The 20,294-nt window shown below is 44.1% G+C and overlaps 2 protein-coding genes across 2 annotated transcripts; both read right to left on the bottom strand.

Annotated features, from left to right (window-relative positions):
- Positions 1 to 153: 153 nt before the first annotated feature.
- nvl (nuclear VCP like) lies at positions 154 to 11,401 on the bottom strand. The gene is made up of 24 exons (XM_014154528.2): positions 11,232 to 11,401; positions 10,932 to 11,000; positions 10,722 to 10,792; positions 10,564 to 10,616; positions 10,300 to 10,390; positions 10,144 to 10,204; positions 9,729 to 9,974; positions 9,485 to 9,620; positions 9,074 to 9,150; positions 8,662 to 8,796; positions 8,404 to 8,505; positions 8,176 to 8,293; positions 7,656 to 7,800; positions 7,193 to 7,547; positions 6,816 to 7,034; positions 6,017 to 6,121; positions 5,849 to 5,911; positions 5,264 to 5,383; positions 5,060 to 5,159; positions 4,753 to 4,859; positions 4,560 to 4,636; positions 2,983 to 3,071; positions 2,661 to 2,758; positions 154 to 626 (listed from the first exon to the last, which is right to left on the bottom strand). Exons 2-24 carry the CDS (start codon positions 10,986 to 10,988, stop codon positions 582 to 584), a joined length of 2,670 nt encoding a protein of 889 aa, XP_014010003.1. The 5' UTR covers positions 10,989 to 11,000; positions 11,232 to 11,401; the 3' UTR covers positions 154 to 581.
- Positions 11,402 to 12,944: 1,543 nt separating this feature from the next.
- On the bottom strand, positions 12,945 to 13,507 carry LOC123728793 (uncharacterized protein C8orf88-like; the record flags this gene model as incomplete). The annotated part of the gene is made up of 1 exon (XM_045701756.1): positions 12,945 to 13,507. A coding segment is annotated over one exon (477 nt), but the record flags the coding sequence as incomplete, so codon positions are not given.
- Positions 13,508 to 20,294: the final 6,787 nt, after the last annotated feature.

The following is a 20,294-nucleotide window of genomic DNA, read 5'->3' as shown; positions in this document are numbered from 1 at the left end:
ATACAAACTTGCAAAATTAAATTACACATTTGAATAATCGTACTTGCAACCACAACATTCAAACTCATGTCATTATAATCCCATATCAATGAGAACAAATTGATTAAAAACACTATCATACATCTCCATGTTTTCAATAAAACAGTCAATACATACAGTAATACATTTTTTACTTAAATTCACATGGTTTACATTTTTCTTTTATACGAATATAAACATGTCTTAATGTGGTTTGGATTAGAAAACAGCAATCCAAAATAGTCAATATGTCTTGATATCTACTCCCAAAAACTCAAAACCTCTCCTGGCTGACATGAAGTCCTGTGATATGCAGAGAGATCATTGGTCACGAGTACTGAAGTACATCTTTGTGGAAGGGAGGGGGTGAGAGCCAAGGGTGTAAGTGGACACCGCACTGTATTGAATGCATGCATGTATTCCGCTGGTAAATCTTTGCCGAGTTAACCTTTGAAACATCACTCGGAGTTTGGACTCGTCTGATAAATGTTTATTGTAGATTGAGATATTGGCCTTCTTATCAGCATTGATATCCTTCATTCTGAAGGACTTGTCAAATCCTCTCACCTTGTAAGAGATTCCTTTAGCTGCTCGTACATACGCTGGTCCTATAGAAGGGGAAATGAAGAGCATTTGTGTGAGTCATTCAAAATCCTTACATGCTTTGTTTGTAGTTTTAGACTTGTTCAGTCTCTTCCTCTTTGTAGTGAAGCCTAAAAAAAGGGACCCTGCTCCTATCTACAACCAATCACACAAACTAACACCATACAACTGGCAAGTAAAAGCACACAACTTCATTGTCTGACTAGACCCGGTTTACTTTAGGCTTAATTTATTATTACGTTAGCATGCAAATAGGGATGCAAATAGTAATGGTGGAACAGTTAGTTCCCCAGTGACCAGAAACCCCTGAGGCTGTGTGGGAACCTACATGTTTCTCATCCTTCTAGACCTATCTGCTGCCTTTGATACTGTGAACCATCAGATACTCCTCTCCACCCTCTCCGAGTTGGGCATCTCCGGCGCGGCCCACGCTTGGATTGCGTCCTACCTGACAGGTCGCTCCTACCAGGTGGCGTGGCGAGAATCTGTCTCCGCACCATGCGCTCTCACCACTGGTGTCCCCCAGGGCTCTGTTCTAGGCCCTCTCCTATTCTCGCTATACACCAAGTCACTTGGCTCTGTCATATCCTCACATGGTCTCTCCTATCATTGCTATGCAGACGACACACAATTAATCTTCTCCTTTCCCCCTTCTGATAACCAGGCGGCGAATCGCATCTCTGCATGTCTGGCAGAAATATCAGTGTGGATGACGGATCACCACCTCAAGCTGAACCTCGGCAAGACGGAGCTGCTCTTCCTCCCGGGGAAGGACTGCCCGTTCCATGATCTCGCCATCACGGTTGACAACTCCCTTGTGTCCTCCTCCCAGAGTGCTAAGAACCTTGGCGTGATCCTGGACAACACCCTGTCGTTCTCCACTAACATCAAGGCGGTGACCCGATCCTGTAGGTTCATGCTCTACAACATTCGCAGAGTACGACCCTGCCTCACACAGGAAGCGGCGCAGGTCCTAATCCAGGCACTTGTCATCTCCCGTCTAGATTACTGCAACTCGCTGTTGGCTGGGCTCCCTGCCTGTGCCATTAAACCCCTACAACTCATCCAGAACGCCGCAGCCCGTCTGGTGTTCAACCTTCCCAAGTTCTCTCACGTCACCCCGCTCCTCTGCTCTCTCCACTGGCTTCCAGTTGAAGCTCGCATCCGCTACAAGACCATGGTGATTGCCTACGGAGCTGTGAAGGGAACGGCACCTCCGTACCTTCAGCCTCTGATCAGGCCCTACACCCAAACAAGGGCACTGCGTTCATCCACCTCTGGCCTGCTCGCCTCCCTACCTCTGAGGAAGCACAGTTCCCGCTCAGCCCAGTCAAAACTGTTCGCTGCTCTGGCACCCCAATGGTGGAACAAGCTCCCTCACGACGCCAGGACAGCGGAGTCAATCACCACCTTCCGGAGACACCTGAAACCCCACCTCTTTAAGGAATACCTAGGATAGGATAAAGTAATCCTTCTAACCCCCCCTTAAAAGATTTAGATGCACTATTGTAAAGTGGTTGTTCCACTGGATATCATAAGGTGAATGCACCAATTTGTAAGTCGCTCTGGATAAGAGCGTCTGCTAAATGACTTAAATGTAATGTAATGTAAATGTAATGTTTAACATAAGCATTTCGCTGCACCTGCTGTAACACATACAAAAATCGGTGTACGCAACAAATAAATTAAAGATTATATTTTTGACAATGCAGTGTTTACTGATGGGGACAAGAAAAACTGGTTCATCTGGCAGAGATTAAAGACAGCTGGGAGGGGGGGGGGGGCAATCATGTGCTAACCTACGTCATTATTAATTACCACATACAAAATGCTGCTCCCAATGACAACTGAGGCAAATCAAAACAAGCCACTACCAGACACTCTGGATTCTGGGGACTTAACTAAATACTTAAGACGTCTCTAATTCCTAACCATTGATACGTGTCAGACTGTCTACAGGGATTCAGGGTTTGGCTACATGCATTTCTTTCAGTCTGTGCTTCTGTGCAGTCATTTGTCCACGTCCCAATGCAGCTCACCTTTTTAGACACAGACGGCCGTACTTTCTTGAAGGCGTCCTCAAAGTTCTGCTTGCTGACCCTGATGTCGGCCACAGGGCCGTTAGAGTAGCTGTGACCTGAGGGGTTAATAAGTACAGACTCAGATGGAGAGGAAGTGGACTGACAACCCTGGTGGAGGATACTGTACAATTACTACGACCTTGGGTATGGTACTTATCTTGCCGTAGAAAGTGTAAACAGAAATCCATCTTGATAAACGGCAGACATGAAATGTATGGGAGCAATCAACCAACGTTGCAGTGTTCTGTTAAAGAGTCAAAAGTCTATAGGCCAGTATTACCTGTGTAAGATGGGTTGGGTTGGGTCAGGAGGTAGGCTCTCAGAGCATTGACAGAGGCTTCCCTCACCAATGCAGACAGGTCTGCCCCACTGCATGAAACAACAAACACACAATATTCACTCTGTTGAAGGCTCTACGGGAACATCTGTAAGGTTGTGATTTGGTCAAAGAGTACAGTTCTGCAATCAAAAGGGTCTGCCCTGCCCCTGTGGTTGTTTCGAGCGAGCCACGCATGCACTCCCTCTCCCCAGCCCCCACTGGGCACTCAGTGGATGACGAGAAGAAAAAATAATTGTGTTCTGATTGCAAACTTTTAAAAAATGCAATAGGGTGTAAAAACTGTTTTTAAAAGCAACAACAGTTGAGAAGAGGGCCTCTGCTTTCTGGAGGCATGATATTTATTTCTCAACTCCCAATACTGAGCACTCTAGCACCACTACACAACCAAAGTCATTGATATTGCGTAGAGATAAGGTGAGCGGGAAGCAAGAGAAGGCCATTGGCGGTGATTGCATAGGCCTATAGTGACATCATTGGGTAGTATGCTGCAACGTTTAGGTCATTCAATTTACTGTTAGATTAATCAGTTATACAGGTAACTAGCAATATATTCTATTTAGCCATCTGGGTAATGAGTTTTGAGTTTCCAATTCCTTAGACGGTGGATAGGCCATACGACTGTTGAATAGCCAACTACCCCAGCCCTCCCCCTCTCCCAAAGACTATCTGCATGGACTCTATTCCCATCCTCACCACTCAGCCACTCTTCACATTCACGCATACTGACATATACTCTCATTACCATGCACGCACCACATATGCTGCTGTCTTGATTGATTGATTGATTATAGTGATAAATATTACCATTCGTTGCTCCTATATTGTTTATTCAGATTATTAGTATTTATCCTGCTACATGTACATCCCTTCCTGAAAAAATAAATTCTCCAGTACCCCTGCACATTGTATTAACGGTACCCGTACTGCACTGACCTGTATAGAACTACATTCTCTTGTTCATTTTATTTATTCTCTCACGTTTCACCTGTTTTATTTCTTATATTACTACCTCAATTGTGCATCGTTGGGAAAGAGCTCGCAAATTAAGCATTTCACTGTGCTGTATTCTAGGCATGTGACAATAAAACTTGTAACTCAAATTAGCCCCAAATGAATTAGCCTGTGTGATATTAGTACACTAAGATGTAAGCAAATTCATCTCTATTGAACAGGAGACTGATTCTGGAGCCCCATTTTGATTTAGCAACAATAGCCTAATTGTCATCTCAAAATGTATGAATAATCTTGAATGATGCAGTCCTGCTGCTTGGACATGTTAGTATGATTATTAAAGAAATAAAGTTGTTTTATCCATCTCAGTAGCACTGGGAATGATTATACAAGAGGATTACTCGTTTTTTCTATTGCGTGACCCCTCAACAGCATTTGGGTGCGACCAAATCATGGGCTGGTGCCACCAACTGAAAATGTTAGTGGCAGCAATGGCAAAGGGTTAGTCTGGAGCTCTGTAGGTTAAGATTGATTCTGCTCCTTCCTTCCTTCTCTGGGACACTCACGTGAAGCAGTCACTGCGCACGTCATGGGCCATCTCCTCCAGACTCACATCCTGCTCCAGATGAGGCCTGCTGCCCCCCTATGAGACACAATCATGAAACAACCCTTCTCACAGCAACACTAACTAACTAAGACATTATACGAGGCTCATGGACCGTCAAATTGTGAGCTTCTATCCATGGCATTCCACGTTACCTTGGTGATGGTGAGTAAGATGGCGTGCCGGTCTGATGGAGGTGGGAGGCCCACATACAGGATCTTGTCCAGACGGCCTGGTCTCAGCACAGCAGGGTCAATGATATCTACAGGGACAGCGTCAACCATGGTGAATAACATCACAGATTTGAATAGTAGCTTCACATAATCATAAAAAAAACACAAATAAACTGTACATGCGTCAACATAAACCATAAACCAAAACATTGAAAAATAATCTCCCCCATGTTTTGCGATTGGTGAATATCTATGTCAACGAGGGAGTGAAATGATGCGAGGAGCCCACCTGGTCTGTTGGTAGCCGCCATGATGAAGACCTGCCGCCGGGTCTCCAGTCCGTCCATCTCAGTTAGCAGCTGGTTGACCACACGGACACTGGCTCCAGACTGAGGACACACCGCCACCATCAACCTCATGTCAACAATACTATTCTCATCATCATCATTCACCTGCATTTCACTCAGATGGTGACCCTCAGATCGCTTCTCACCTCATGCCCGGAGCGGCGGGGGCACAGTGCATCGATCTCGTCGAAAAAGATGACACAAGGGGCAGAGTTCCGTCCTCTCTGGAACACCTGTCGCACGGCCCGCTCGCTCTCTCCCACATACTGAGGAGCAAGAGACGCGAAGCTGTGTAACTCATGTCGAAACGCACAGCTCGAAAAACAGACACGCACATGTCAAACCTACATAATGCTAAATTAATCATTCAGGCCCCCAGAATCAAAGTCTGTTTCACGTTATATAAAGTCAGTGGGCATGAGTTAGGCCATTAAAATGCATCCAGGTGATTTAGGAGTGTTACCTCACAGTGTGAAGGGTCTGATATAATGCCTACTAAGGGTATAGATAGGACTAAAGGTAACTGAGCCCTCGCCAACTAAATGATGCACAGGGCTGTTGGATCACTTGTGCTTACTGTCTGTGAGAACGCAATGATTTCAGTGGGGCACTTCAGTTACAAATAGAATTTCAGCAGATCTACCAACACAGAGTTCATATTACCGGGCAACGTGTCACAGGGCAAAGTCATGTCGAGGCATTCCAGGAATCTGTATAGCTGAATGACTCACCATGTTCAGCAGCTCTGGCCCCTTGACAGAGATGAAGTTAAGTCCTGACTCATTGGCAACAGCCTGAAATCGGAGACGCACAGCACGGTATACTGTTGTAACTGATGAATTACTAAACCACCACAAGCCTTCAACATTCCACTTATTTTAGCAGCTGGCAAATAGTACCTTGGCCAGCAGGGTCTTTCCACAGCCGGGAGGCCCAGCTAGCAACACCCCTGCAGGAGCACTGAGACCCAGGGCTTTGAACTGCTCAGGAGAACGCACAGGGGCCTGAGGACACACACACACAATACACACACACACTGCCCTTATTCATCTAAGCTGCACAATGCCAGTATTCATTCTGAAGTCGACAAAGTACGCCCTACGATCCAGTTTGAATCTGGATGAGTTGGGAGTTAGATAGCGCCGACAGAAATACAACGTTAATGGCACATTGTAAATGTTATAGATTAACTCGGGGACCACTGCCATTGACAGTGTACATTGACTGACACATCATGCTGTTGTTAAATTAACCTGAAGAAAACCTATGGTTCCTTGTGTTGCTACTTATTCAACCATAGCAGTCGAGTCAGGTTTCCTTACCAACAACATGGTAGTCTATTATATATGGCTAAGTTCCCACAATCAACCACTGTTGTTCTGAATGACATGCTCCAATCACACAACAGGTATAGTATATTTCCTAATGACAAAATACTTCTAGGGTGGGAACAATTGTTGTATGGTGTTAGGCTTTTGGAATAAATAGTTCATGTCTTAACCGTGATAGAGGTGGATATTTTTTTTTCTATGAGCTTAAATGCTACGAGAGAAAAGGAACTGGTCAATTATTATTTTCCTGACCACGTGACCTGAACAGAAGAAACTCCTGGCCCAAATTATAATCCAAGTCCAAATCCGTATGTTGTTTTGCAGTGGCTAACACTGAGCCCAACATATCAGATAGAACAATACCCACCAGGATGGCCATGGTGAGCTCTTCGCGGATGTCATGCAGGGCCCCCACGTCCTCCCAGGTGACGTCTGGCACCGTGGCGAAGCCTTCACGCTTGGCAGAGGGTTGTACGCTGGCCAGGGAACCCTGGAAGTCTGACATGAGGATGCACAGGCCAGCAAGCTGCTCCTCAGACAGCGTCTCACTGCTCTTCAGCAGGGACAGCAGGCGACACAGCTCCCCCTGGTGGTAAAGACAGAAGTGGAACATTCTCACACCACTGACCATCAAGGTGGGATGTTCACCAGATTCAGAGGGAACAGTGGATCCAGTACTATGTACAGCATACTGCCCTAGTGAAAAACACAGCTAGTATACATTGATGGAGTCATATATATCACCCTGAAGGTTGTCTCAGTAGCCAGAGGCAGCTGCTGGTTGTCTCCCTGTGGTACGTGGCTAAGGTCTGTCATCTCCTGGATCACTGTGTCTGCTGAGGCCTGGAATCTCTCTGGGCCCTGTGGGAGAAGACCTGCGCCCTGAGGCCCCTCGGACTCTGCTCTCTCCTCCGCCATGGGGACCAGCCCCTGGTTCTTGTCCTGCCTCTCCAGCAGGACCCTGTTGACGGCGCTCATGGCGGCCTCGCGGCACAGCGCCATGAGGTCAGCTCCCACGTACCCCGGGGTAAGACGCGCCAGCTGCCGGTAGTCAAAGTCCTCAGGGAGCTTCAGCTTCCGACACAGGGTCTTCAGAATTCTAAGAGCAGGAATCAACACACGGTGGGTAACATACAGTCGCAACACAAGAGCTAGCAACCACATTAATGTCAACACCACTATTATTATAGGAGACAAGCCCACTCACCTGAGACGAGCTGCTTCATCAGGTATCCCCAGACAAATTTCTTTGTCAAAGCGTCCAGCCCGGCGCAGCGCTGGGTCCAGAGAGTCTGGCCGGTTGGTGGCACCAATAACCATCACCTGGGCTGTGACAGCTAATGAGTTCAGGTCTGGAGAACCACATAGATGACAGAGTGAAGGGAAGATTAACGTCATCCAATAGTACCAGAGAAGGTGAACTGATAATCTCCCAACCCTGCCAACAAAATATATTCAATTGATTTCGTCATCTTAAGTACTCAAAGGAGATATTCCTATCAAAAAAAATATAGATGTATTGTAATCATCAACTCAAAAGTCATGAAATCAACATGATGTGTTGCACTAGCATACATCCCGTGAGTCCCGTATGACTCAGTTGGTAGAGCATGGCACCTGCAATGCCAGGGTTGTGGGTTCGATTCCCACGGGGGACCAGTACGAATGAAAAATGTGTGCGCTCAGTCGCTCTGGACAAGAGAGTCTGCTAAAATGACATCTCTCACCATCCATGCAGGTGAGCAGCTGAGCAACAATCCGTCTCTCCATGTCCTTGGAGGCCACCTCTCGTTTAGGAGTGATGGCATCAATCTCATCAATGAACAGGATGCAAGGGGAGCTGGTCTGCAAGGGTAACAGGACCAGAATGGTTAGTTTGAGCGAGCTGTCCTTGAGGGAACATTCTTATAAAATGTGTAGTAGCTCGTCTGTGGAGACTCAGGAGTGACACTTACCACAGCCTGCTCAAACAGCTCTCTCAGCTTCTGCTCAGACTCCCCTGACACCCCAGACACCAGCTCTGGCGCCGACACCTTCAGCATGGGCAGCTCCATCTCCTTAACACAGAGGGAAATGAATGAGTCTTTTTCACCTAGAAAAAAACTTGTCTAAATTAGGAAATTAGGAAAAATGTGGAAGATTAGTGAGGAAAAATAATCTCTATATGTAAAGTGGGATACCATCATATACATATGGCCACCATCCAGACTCACCCCAGCCACAGCCTGGGCCAGCAGGGTTTTTCCACAGCCAGGGGGGCCATGGAGCAGGAACCCCCGTGGAGGGACCACCCCCAACTGCTGGTACACCTCTGGGTGACGCATATGGATCAGCAGCTTGCACACCTCCTTCAGTGACAGAGAGCCAGACAAGAATTCAATCTACAAGCCATTACGGTTCAGTGCATGTTCAGCAGGATACAATGTTAAAAAAAAAAATAACATTTTCAAACGGGAAATGAATAGGAGTATTCTTATTGGACAAGTTCACGTATGAGATCGTCTGCTTCCTCCCGTTTCGTGCATACCGAATACAACCCTGGATACATCTAAATGAGATTTGACAGCTAAGAAAACTGACAACACTAAAACTGACAAAACAAAGATGTAAATGTAACAAGCGTACCGTCAATGTGTCCTCATTGCCTCCAACATCTTCAAACTTTAATGTTGAATACTGTAGTTCAATGGATTTGGTCCTCGCTAGAACGATCAGAGAAAAACTTGTAGTTTACAAAACACAAACCATTCTGACTTAAAGTGATACTGTAAAACAGGGTATTCAAATCTTACCCTACGAGGTCAGGACTACTGCTGGTTTTCTGATCAACTTGATATTTAATTGCACCCACCTGGTGTCCTATGTGTAAATCAGTCCCCGATTAGAGGGGAAGAATGCCAAAAAAAGCAGTGGAACTGGCTTTGTGGTCCAGATTTGAATTTGAGGGCTGTTTAGTTTATATTGTTTGCATCCTTGACTGGCTACAATGTTAAAGTTCTTAAACATCAGCAAAGCAAGGTGGGAAGCAGCCTTTACCTTTCTTGTTCATGATACTGGCCTCGATGTCACCATCATTGCCCTTTGACGCTCCCTCTTTCCGCCGTTTAGATTTTTTAAATTTGCCTTTTTTTGGTGTCTTCTCAGGCTCAAGCATTGAGACATCTGTCTGCTTCTGGTGAAGTCAATATAAGCATTCAAATTGTTGTAGCAAATTGTGAGACAAAGAGAGATGTAGTCATCCACCACTGACAAAAGACACCATAGGAACTGTGAGACATACATTTCCTGCAGGACAGGCTGCCTCCTCTTCACACAGGTCAATGAGGATGCTGTCATGCTCCAGGCCTCTGCCCTTGTCTATGAACCAGCCCCCTGCAGACACCTTGGTACCAACACTCTGAGGGGTGGACTGAGCCTCAGGGGCAGGGCTGTCTGATGCAGACTTGTCCCTCCTGGGAGATGCCCCACTCTCTGGGTTCCCCTTCTTGTACAGGGACATCAGGGAGTTATTCATGAGGTTGATGAGCTGTTAAGGAATAATCAGAAGGAAAAACAAGTTGAATCTATTAGCGTATTGTTCTGAAGCTCTGTGGCATGTATTATATTACAATGACTCACATGGTAATAAGCAACACATAAGGATGGTAAACCTGACAAATGAATGCTATGGAAAGAGGTAGTAGAGAATGATGTACCGGTTGTTCGGGAAGGTCCTCATCACTATCAGTAGTGTCATCCAAGTTACTGCTGCCATCCCTGTAAAAGACCAGAATATGCACTGTATAATCACTCAACTCAGAGGCATTTACAAATCAAAACAAAAGATTATGAGCAGATGGCGTGGCCCTTACCCAGCATCCTTCTCACTATGTCTGGCTCTCTTGGCCAAGTGCTTGTTCTCCAGATCATTCAGTCCAGATTCATCGCATATCACTCCATGGACTGAAGGTGTAAAAATGCACATGGAATTGTAAGATCTGGTTTGTTCTTGGAGAAACTGGCTAACATGCTTTAATGACAAGTGAAATAATCGGCAGATGCATTGTAGCTGAACTACCCAAAATGCCATGTGCAGTCAAATGATAAATGAGGTACTTGTATCAGTTTTTACACACTCTTTTCCACCTGAATCCTGAATGCAGTCTTGTTTCGCCTGCCATAGTCCATTCTGAGGAAGACACAATATTAAGCTGTGTGCATAAACCCTGAAGGTTTTCAGAAAAGCAAGGCTGTAGAAAGAGTACAGGGGGAAATTATGATAAATCAAACTCACCTGTAGAGTCTCTGAAGCTCGTGTGCCATTGAAGTAATGTCAACATACTGGCCACTCTGGTTACTCAAATACTAGCAGACAAAATTGAACAGATCCAATACAGTAACACATTACTGTAAATTATGTTAGCTAGCGTGTTACAAAATAGGAATCAGTCAATATGACAGGCGACAGTTGGTGGATACTGTCAATAACTAGTCTAAAATGTACCTGCTCAACTCTCTGTTTGAGTCGGTTGTCCACTCCGCAACGTCTGTTATTCATCATGTCTCCTGTCACCTGCAACATTAACTAGCGTTAGTTTATCTCGGGAAGAAATATATATTTACCAGTAGCTAGAGTAGTATAGCTAGATGAAACCGGTATATTTACCTCAGTGGGATGAAAGGGGAAGTATGTGCAGACGTTAATGTCTCTAGCAGTGTGATGCTAGCTAATAGTGTCGCTATACCATAGGATTGTCTAAGCGTATGTACTCTAAACAGATAACATTTAATTCTAGGCACGTACCTTTTGTAATAATCGTACATAGCAGTTGATGAACAAGCAAAGACGATTGTAGATAACAGATCGAAAGTATTTACAGTTAGCACGAGTTCGTACTCCACGTGAAACTACAGATTTTTATACGGAGCTGTCCATGATGTTGCCTGTTCGAAATTGTGGACAAATGCCAGAAGCAGAGGATTCTTCAACTTATTCAACTTTATACAATTGATATCTCATACTGGTAGAAATCACGCATGTTTTATAATCAGAATAAATATGGGTGGACTATTTGCAAGTTAACATCAGAACAACTATTTTATTTTATTTTAAATACAAATGACAAATATCAGGCACAAATATGTATTATACAAATGATCAGCGATGAACAATTTACCCCACTACGTCAAACATGTCTAACACAAAACAAAACACAGGTAAAAACTAGAAATATTTTAAATACATACAAAAAAATGTAAAAGTGCAATTGCATTCACTCAGAATTTGTTTTCATTATAACGATTTCATCAGGACAGCTTTGAATTTCTGACTGGGACCTTCGTGACACAGAAATAAGGTCAGAGATATTCGAGTAAGGAGGAGATAGAAATCCCAGTAGCCAATGAACGTATAACGCCCCCCAGCACACTGTTGACCAGTGGCTTTTACGTTGTCATGCTGCGTCACGTGGTTGCTAAGCCTATCGTCACGCAATCTCTTCTCAAAATCAGGGAATGACAACGTATGTAAAGTCACGATTCCAAAGCTATACAATATTATAGATAGCAAGTTAATCATCTATTGGAAAATATGTGTAATGTTGTACTTATTGTTGACAATATTATTTTGTATTTTTAGCTAGTGCCCAAATGACTCCTATTCACTCATTGGCTGCGTTTCAAACTCAAAGTAGACAGCCCTCAACATTGAATTACGTTTAACATCGTCACATCCGAGTGTACCTTAAATGTATTTTTATTTTTTATTTATTTTATTTTATTTATTTTTTCTTCAATGGGGGAATACAGACATGTTATGCAGCAGGCAGTAGCCTATACTTCAACATTCAGTTAGTTGATATAAGTCAATAATCAAACTTCAGTAACAATATCAAACCTAAAACACCTATACTCCAACATGGGGCGGCAGTGTAGCCTAGTGGTTAGAGTGTTGGGCCAGTAATCGAAAGGTTTCAAGTTTGAATCCCCGAGCTGACAAGGTACAAATCTGTTGTTCTGCCCCTGAACAAGGCAGTTAACCCACTGTTCCTAGGCTGTCATTGAAAATAAGAATTTGTTCTTAACTGACTTACCTAGTTAAATAAAGGTAAAATAAATATCAAAAAGTGAAAGGGTTAAATGAATATAGTGTTTGTCTTGGAGGTCGTTGTAAGGTTATTCAATGGCCTCCACTGAGGCGTTATTAGTATTATGCCATATGTTAGCATTAAGGCACATCATTCAACCACTCATTATTATTTTAGACGGAAGCACACAATTTAAAACATGTAGGTTACGGTACATTTTCAGGTTTGTGTCCACCATGAACCAACATTTGTCAAAGGAACAAAAAACTAAAAAATGATACCCTTCGCTTACAACTCTCATGGTCATGGCCGTTTATGATCTGAACCCTATCGGCCCTGGTCAAAAGTAGTGCACTAAATACGACATATTTGGGACGCATCCCATGCCTGTGGTGTTCTGGGCTCAACTGGGATTTTTTTGTTGTTGTTGGTATATCACTCAATGGCAGAGCAAGTTGTAGTGGTGTGTGGGTTGAAAAGCAGCAGCAGCAACCAGACTTCCCAGCTCCATGTTAGCCTAGGCAAACATTTCATTGTTTTCATCAGACCTCTTCTCCAACCTTGGCACACCAGGTTCTCTCGCCTTTTCCAAAACAACAGGATGTTCTGGTAAGAAGTCCGGTTTTCTTTTGGCAATGGGGGAACTGGCCAGTTGAATCAGGAAGTCTCTAGTGTAAGATATCCTCACTTTAGTTGGGGTGGAGTCTTTTTGTAGAGTCTGAGTTTGGAGATGGAGGATTTCAAAAAACTGTTCCACTCCAATACTGTTAATTGTTTTTTCTCCTGCTTGTCCACACACAGATGGCTCAGCATTTCTAAAGCAGGGGTCCTGGTCAGTGCTGCAGCGCCGCAGTGGTCTGGCTGGCTGCAGGTGCTTCTGTAAGATCCGCCTCCTTGACACCTCCATCCTGACCCTGTATGTTCGGCGACACACGGGTTCCTTCCCTTCCGAGAGATGCCACACTGATACCTTAATGTCCCTTGCCCAAGCGAGGGAGAGTGATGATCAGAGAGGCAATGTCCTTGGCGGAAATCTTGAAGTTGAGTTTAAAAACAATCAACCTAAAGCTATTAATGTACCTAGTAAGCTAACTTATCTAGCTACAGTTACCCATAGCTGGCAAGCTAGTTTTATAGTTTGGTAATTTATTCCAATACATTTCAGAATTGCAAAAAATATGTTTGTGAATCTAGCAACGTTTTATAGACTTCTCACAATGAGACCAAGCCAATTTGCCAACGCTAAAATCAATGTATATATATATATATATATAGCAAGCTAGCTTCATTCTTTTTTATGCCATGGCAAAAATGCAGCCTTGTTGATTACATTTGACACTTCACAGCCACGAGTTTGACATGTGACTACAGATCGCATTGAATTGTGGGTCATATCAACCTCGCAAGTGACCAAAGTTGTTCACTCGCTCTCTCGAGCTAAATTGAGGGCTGAGGGGGCAACGTTAGTGAATTGGACCTCCACTTAAAATGGCAATCAAACTGCATCCGACGGGGATCCCCCGAGGGAAAGTAGATAGCGCAAGGGCTGAGGGGGTAAAATAAGTGCTTGGACTGCAGCCTGTGAAGGAGAGTGCTCCTTGCACCATAATCACACAGAATGCACCGCGCGGCCCTTTGACATAGCATGGACAACGTACACAATCTGCGTTAATACGATTCCACTGGAGTTTCCTATCCCCTCAGAAGTAACGATTCCACTGAAGTTTCCTATCCTCAGAAGTATCTCTGATAGCACGGGACCCTTTTTATATTTTCTATCTAGAGTCCTACCCCCGTTGAAGTTAAGTTAGGTAAGGGTTAAGGTTAGGGTTTGGGATATGGACGTCCCAATGATTCGTGATAGAGGCCATGTAAAGTAAGCAGTGTACAAGCTTGGCAAATAAAGTATTTCCATATCTATCAACATGTTACTTTCACTGAGAATATTTGCCTAGCTGTAGGTTTCTGGCCATGGAAGAGGGGCAAAAATAGTATCTGTGGTTATTTGTAAATTAGATTGTGTCATGAAGGCAAGTTCACACATTTTAAAAACGTTTAAAAAAAATAGGATTACAATTTGTTTTAGATGAACACTAGCGACTAGTAAATCTACTAATAATAGCCTATTCCATTTTTTTGCGGATTGTCTTTAATAATATAGGCCTAAACCTACACTTGTTGCTTGTGAGCTCTCATGTGCAATTGGCCTATATGACATCTTTATGACACCTCCAGATCTTATCTGATAGGCCATAAATCAAGTGCACATCTGAGAGCGCACCAGGCCGTCTAGAATTTTCTACTAACTTTAGCTGGCATATAACACACTCTTACAGTAATAGTAACATGTACCTCATACTCATAATAATAAATACAACTATGCAATAATTACAGTAACTGGCACATATGTACTTGGAGGATGACATAATTTAGCCAAACAACCAACAGGTAAACAATGCTAGCATCAGGTGTAAACTAATGGCAGCACCAACATGTTACAGATGTAACACAATCCCTATCATAAGCAAATCTTACCCTGTAATCAGCATAAACAATCCCAGACAATAAAAAAGCCAAATTTACATTGCGGATGCATGCACAACACTTCTAGATCAAGAGCCAATTTATGCTTGATTCCACAATGTGGTTGAAGGCGCCGTATGGATGGTGTGACGCGATGTCTGAGCTTCTGGAGGCACGGAGAGGCCGAATTGAGCTCCATACCGCATCGCCGTGTGCCTCTCAAAGTTTGTAACAATGCAGAGGGCTCTATATAGCTCCGCATTGACATGATTGGTGACGGTAGGTGAGGGCAGAAGGTCCTGTCTAAACACAAACTGACTTCCTTGTCTGTGCCTATGATTGTGTTGCATCACAGTCCTCGCTGTTCCATTCAGTGTATTTTTATCTGTTTTTTACATTTAATTTTACTGCTTGCATGAGGTACTTGATGTGGATTTAAGTTCCATGTAGTCATGGCTCTATGTAGCACTGTGTGCCTCCCCCTTTTCTGGACTTGGGGACTGTGAAGAGATCTCTGGTGACATGTCTTGTTGGGTATGCATGGTGCATTCAACAAGTCAATACCTCTCACAAATACAAGTAGTGATGAAGTCAATCTCTCTCCCATATTATTAATGTTAGCTCTCTGTGTACATCCAAGGGCCAGCTGTGCTGCCCAGTTCTGAGCCAATTGCAATTTTCCTAAGTCCCTCTTTGTGGCACCTGACCACACAACTGAACAGTAGTCCAGGTGCGACAAAACTAGGGCCTGTAGTACCTGCCTTGTTGATAGTGTTGTTAAGAAGGCAGATCATCACTTTATTATAGACAGACTTCTTAGCTACTACTGCATCAATATGTTTTGACCATGACAGTTTACGATCCAGGGTTACTCCAAGCAGTTTAGCCATTTGAACTTGCTCAATTTCCACATTATTCATAACAAAATTTAGTTGAGGTTTAGGGTTTAGTGAATGATCTGTCACAAATACAATACTTTTAGTTTTAGAAATATGTAGGACTAACTTAAAGCTTGCCACCCATTCTGAAACTCACTATAGCTCTTTGTTAAGTGTTGCAGTCACTTCAGTCACTGTAGTAGCTAACGTGTAAAGTGTGGAGTCATCCGCATACATAGACACATTGGCTTTACTCAAAGCCAGTGGCATGTCGTTATCGTTCGTAAAGATTGAAAAAAGTAAGGGGCCTGGACACCTGCACTGGGGAATTCCTGATTCTACCTGGATTATGTTGAGAAACAGAAAGTTCAAATATTTGTTTTCCCAATAAATTCACGCAGTATTGAGATTTGTTTGCTAAGCATAGACACCTTATTCCTGTAATTCTCCGCAATCAAACAATTGATGCATTGGAACTCCGGATTGTCAATATTGTCCCGGACAAGAGTGTAATAAACACAGCTTCTACAGTGCTGGATACATTTGTTAGCTATTCCAGGCGACGTGGGCTCCATTGCAACCTAGCTAGTTGGTAGCAGGTGTTGAGACAGGTATCCGAGATCTTGAGTTCCAAAGTTTTCAGCGTCGAGTCAGTGTCCCCCTGAGTGGCGCAGTGGTCTAAGGCACTGCATCTCAGTGCTAGAGGTGTCACTACAGACCCTGGTTCAAATCTAGGCTGGTTCACAACCGGCCGTGATTGGGAGTCCCATAGGGTGGCGCACAATTGGCCCAGCGTCGTCCGGGTTAGGGTTTGGCCGGTGTTGGCTGTGATTGTAAATAAGAATTTGTTCTTAACTGACTTGCCAGCAGCTGGCAGGAAAACACAAGAAGCACAATAAGGGGCTCTACTGATCACAAATTGTAATCACACTCACTCACACACTGGAAATAAGCACTTTCCTTTAGATTGTGCTATTGCGAGCGTTCCCTTCGGGAGTCTGGCTTGCTGTGTTTGTGGGCGGAGTGTGGAGTAAACTGAGTTTTTCACTCTGGGATAGATCTCCAAGTCACTGTCATCTCAAAAAGAACCCCTACAGGAGGTCTGCTCTGGGGAACTTGAGGCCCTCCATACAGGTCCCAGTGACTCAGGTAAGCCAAATCAACCGCGACACCAGTACCAAGGAGGTCATTGATGAGATCCTGACCACTTTTAAGGCCGAAATGACAAAAGTGGAGTCCTCAACCTATATTGGTACGAGGTCTTCTGACGAGTCCCTTGCAGCTTGTCTGTTCGTGGATGGCATGTTAACAAATCTGGATGCATTTTCGATCTCGATTCTTCGGAAACTTCTCCGCAACTCTCCCCTGCAAAGCGGAGTACCAACAGTGCGACCTCTACAAGTATAATTGCAACTATCGAGAGGATTTCCAGCGAAGACTTCCAAGTCCCAGGACACTGAGGCTGTGACTGATGTGCTACTTACATCTGCCACCAGGTTACCCACATCAATATCCTCTCTCACCTCAGAGCAACTGTCTTTCACCATTTCCCTGAATGTGGAATCTGAAGCCACTGACACAGTAGAGACATTTGTCACCGATACGAAATGTATTGTACAGTCCGCAGAGCATTCCGCAACAAAGGCACAGTCTTTACCCGTTGCGCTCAGAATCAAGCAAAGATTACAGGATAAGATGCACAACTTTTACATCTCACAGACAGAGGTCAAGCCACATGCCAAGCAGAAGAGCCTTCAGAGCGAGGTGCAACCATGGGTGCTCCTGTTTTGATCCGAAGCTCTCCTGGCTCCAGTAAAAGTGAGCCTATGCTACAGGCGGTGAGCCCATGCTACAGCTGCTCTGGTGTTGTAGAGGTCAAAGTGAGAGTTCCAAACCAATGATGGCTATTACAGGCCCTGTGATGAGTCCGTTTATTGAGAATAGCACCAAAGCGGTCATCAGCCAGATTCTACTCTTACATCATAAGTCAGAAGTGTCGAAGGAAGAAGGATGGTCATCCTCTGCTGGGAAGAGGACATCTCAGGAGTAGCTAGTAGCAGCTGAATTTGTGGATTATACACAACATGACCAAAGGTATGTGGACACCTGCTCGTCGAACATCTCATTCCAAAATCATGGGAATTAATATAGAGTTGGTTGCTCCCTTTGCTCCCTTTGCTGCCATAACAGCCTCCACTCTTCTGGTAAGGCTTTCCACTAGATGTTGGAACATTGCTGCAGGGACTTGTTTCCATTCAGCCACAAGAGCATTAGTGAGGTCGGGCACTGATGTTGGGAGATTAGGCCTTGCTCGCAGTCGGCGTTCCAATTCATCCCAAAGGTGTTCGATGGGGTTATGATCAGGGATCTGTGCAGGACAGTCAAGTTCTTCTACACCGATCTTGACAAACCATTCTGTATGGACTTCACTTTGTGCACGGGGTTCATTGTCATGCTGAAACAGGAAAGGGTCTTTCCCAAACTGTTGCCACAAAGTTGTAAGGACATAATCGTCAATAATTTAATTGTATGCTGTAGCGTTAAGATTTCGCTTCACTGGAACTAAGAGGCCTAGCCCAAACCATTATCCCTCCTCCACCAAACTTTACAGTTGGCACTATGCATTCGGTAAGGTAGCTTTCTCCTGGCATTCGCCAAACCCAGATTCGTCCGTCGGACTGCCAGATAGTGAAGCGTGATTCACCACTCCAGAGAACGAGTTTCCACACTCCAGAGTCCAATGGCGGCAAGCTTTACACCACTCCAGTCGATGCTTGGCATTGTGCATGGTGATCTTAGGCTTGTGTGTGGCTGCTCGGCCATGGAAACCCATTTCATGAAGTTCTCGAAGAACAGTAATTTTGCTGATGTTGCTTCCAGAGCCAGTTTGGAACTCAAGTGTTCCAGTTTGGAACTCAGTGTTGCAATCAAGGACAGACGATTTATATGCTGTGTGCTTGATTTTATACACCTGTCACCAACGAGTGTGGCTGAAATAGCAAAATCCACTAATTTGAAGGGGTGTCCACATACTTTTGGCTGTGTAGTGTATCATGGTCTGGCTAAAGAATATATCTGCATCTAGGTCCTCCTCTTTACAGACTTTCTGTGATTCCTCAAATTCAGTTATTGGTGCGATTTCGAATGAGGACTTTCAGAGGAAAGCCATTCAACGAGTGGGACGAAGTCCTCATCAAGTCAATAAACATTTTCTCAACTAGTGGGGTCAGAGGCAGACAATCTGATTTTCATATTTTGCGGGGTACCCCCACCACTTCCTCTATGAGTACAGACACAACAGCCTTTAATATTGTTTGAACCATAGTGGATGGTGTGAAAAGAATGTTTCAGGCCACAGAGTCCTCTGGTACTTTAAGGCCTACAGTCACTCTGCTTCTCCAGGGTTCAAAAGATTCACCGACGTCATGCACAGACTCACAAACTATTGTTGTGTCGGAGATTAAGATTTGGTCTGTAGCACAAACTATTTTTAAGCGTCTACAGAGAATGCTGGGGGGGGGGGGGGGGGGTTGTTTCTCAGCATAAGAAGCCAGCTGTCAAGTTCCTACTGATTCTGCTTTCAAGAGACTGGAGGAATGGCCCAGGGGACAGTTGTCCCATCAACTTGTCGAAGAAATTCAGAACCTAATTATAAAACACAAACAACTATTTATGATGGAATCAGTGGCAGCTGGCAAAAGTGTCTCAGACACTGTCCTATCGACATTTTCAACGAGGCAAAAACAATAGGTGGCACGTGCTTAAGGCCAAGGGAAGCTTTCCCTAAAGTAATTTGCCAAAATTACTGTATATAGCCTAAATAGCTTTCTCCTGTCTATACAGAAATAAATATAATAATTCAAAATAGGCTACTTCACCAGAAAGCATGATTTGGCCACAGAGGATAATTAGCTAATTAAAAAAAATAAGCTATGGATTGTTTAAATCACATAGCCTACAGTTGGAAGGGCTTACAGTTTGGGCAGAGTGAGCAGAAAATACCAAATAGATTCATGTTGAGTTGCGACTGTGAGTGAAAAGCAGAGAGACCCAGCCAGGCATAACGCAATATTTAAAAATACAATCACGGGAAAACAGTTTGGAAAGCAAAATGGCTATTGCTGTAAATAAAAGACAATGAAAAGACTCCAATCTGTCTTTCAATTGTCACGTCCTGACCAGTGAAAGCGGTTGTTTGTTATTATAGTTTGGTCAGGGCGTGGCAGGGGGTGTTTGTTTAGAGTGTTTCGGGGTTTGTTGGGCTATGTTCTTGTTAGTCTATTTCTATGTTAGTTCTAGTATGTCTATTTCTATGTGGTGTTTATTGGGTTGACCTTCAATTGGAAGCAGCTGCTCCTCGTTGCTTCTAATTGAAGGTCC

This window comes from Salmo salar, chromosome ssa18 (genome assembly GCF_905237065.1).
Source record: "Salmo salar chromosome ssa18, Ssal_v3.1, whole genome shotgun sequence".
NCBI classification, from domain to species: Eukaryota; Metazoa; Chordata; class Actinopteri; order Salmoniformes; family Salmonidae; genus Salmo; species Salmo salar.
The sequence above is the reverse complement of the archived record's forward strand: the minus strand, read 5'-3'. Positions and strand labels throughout refer to the sequence as shown.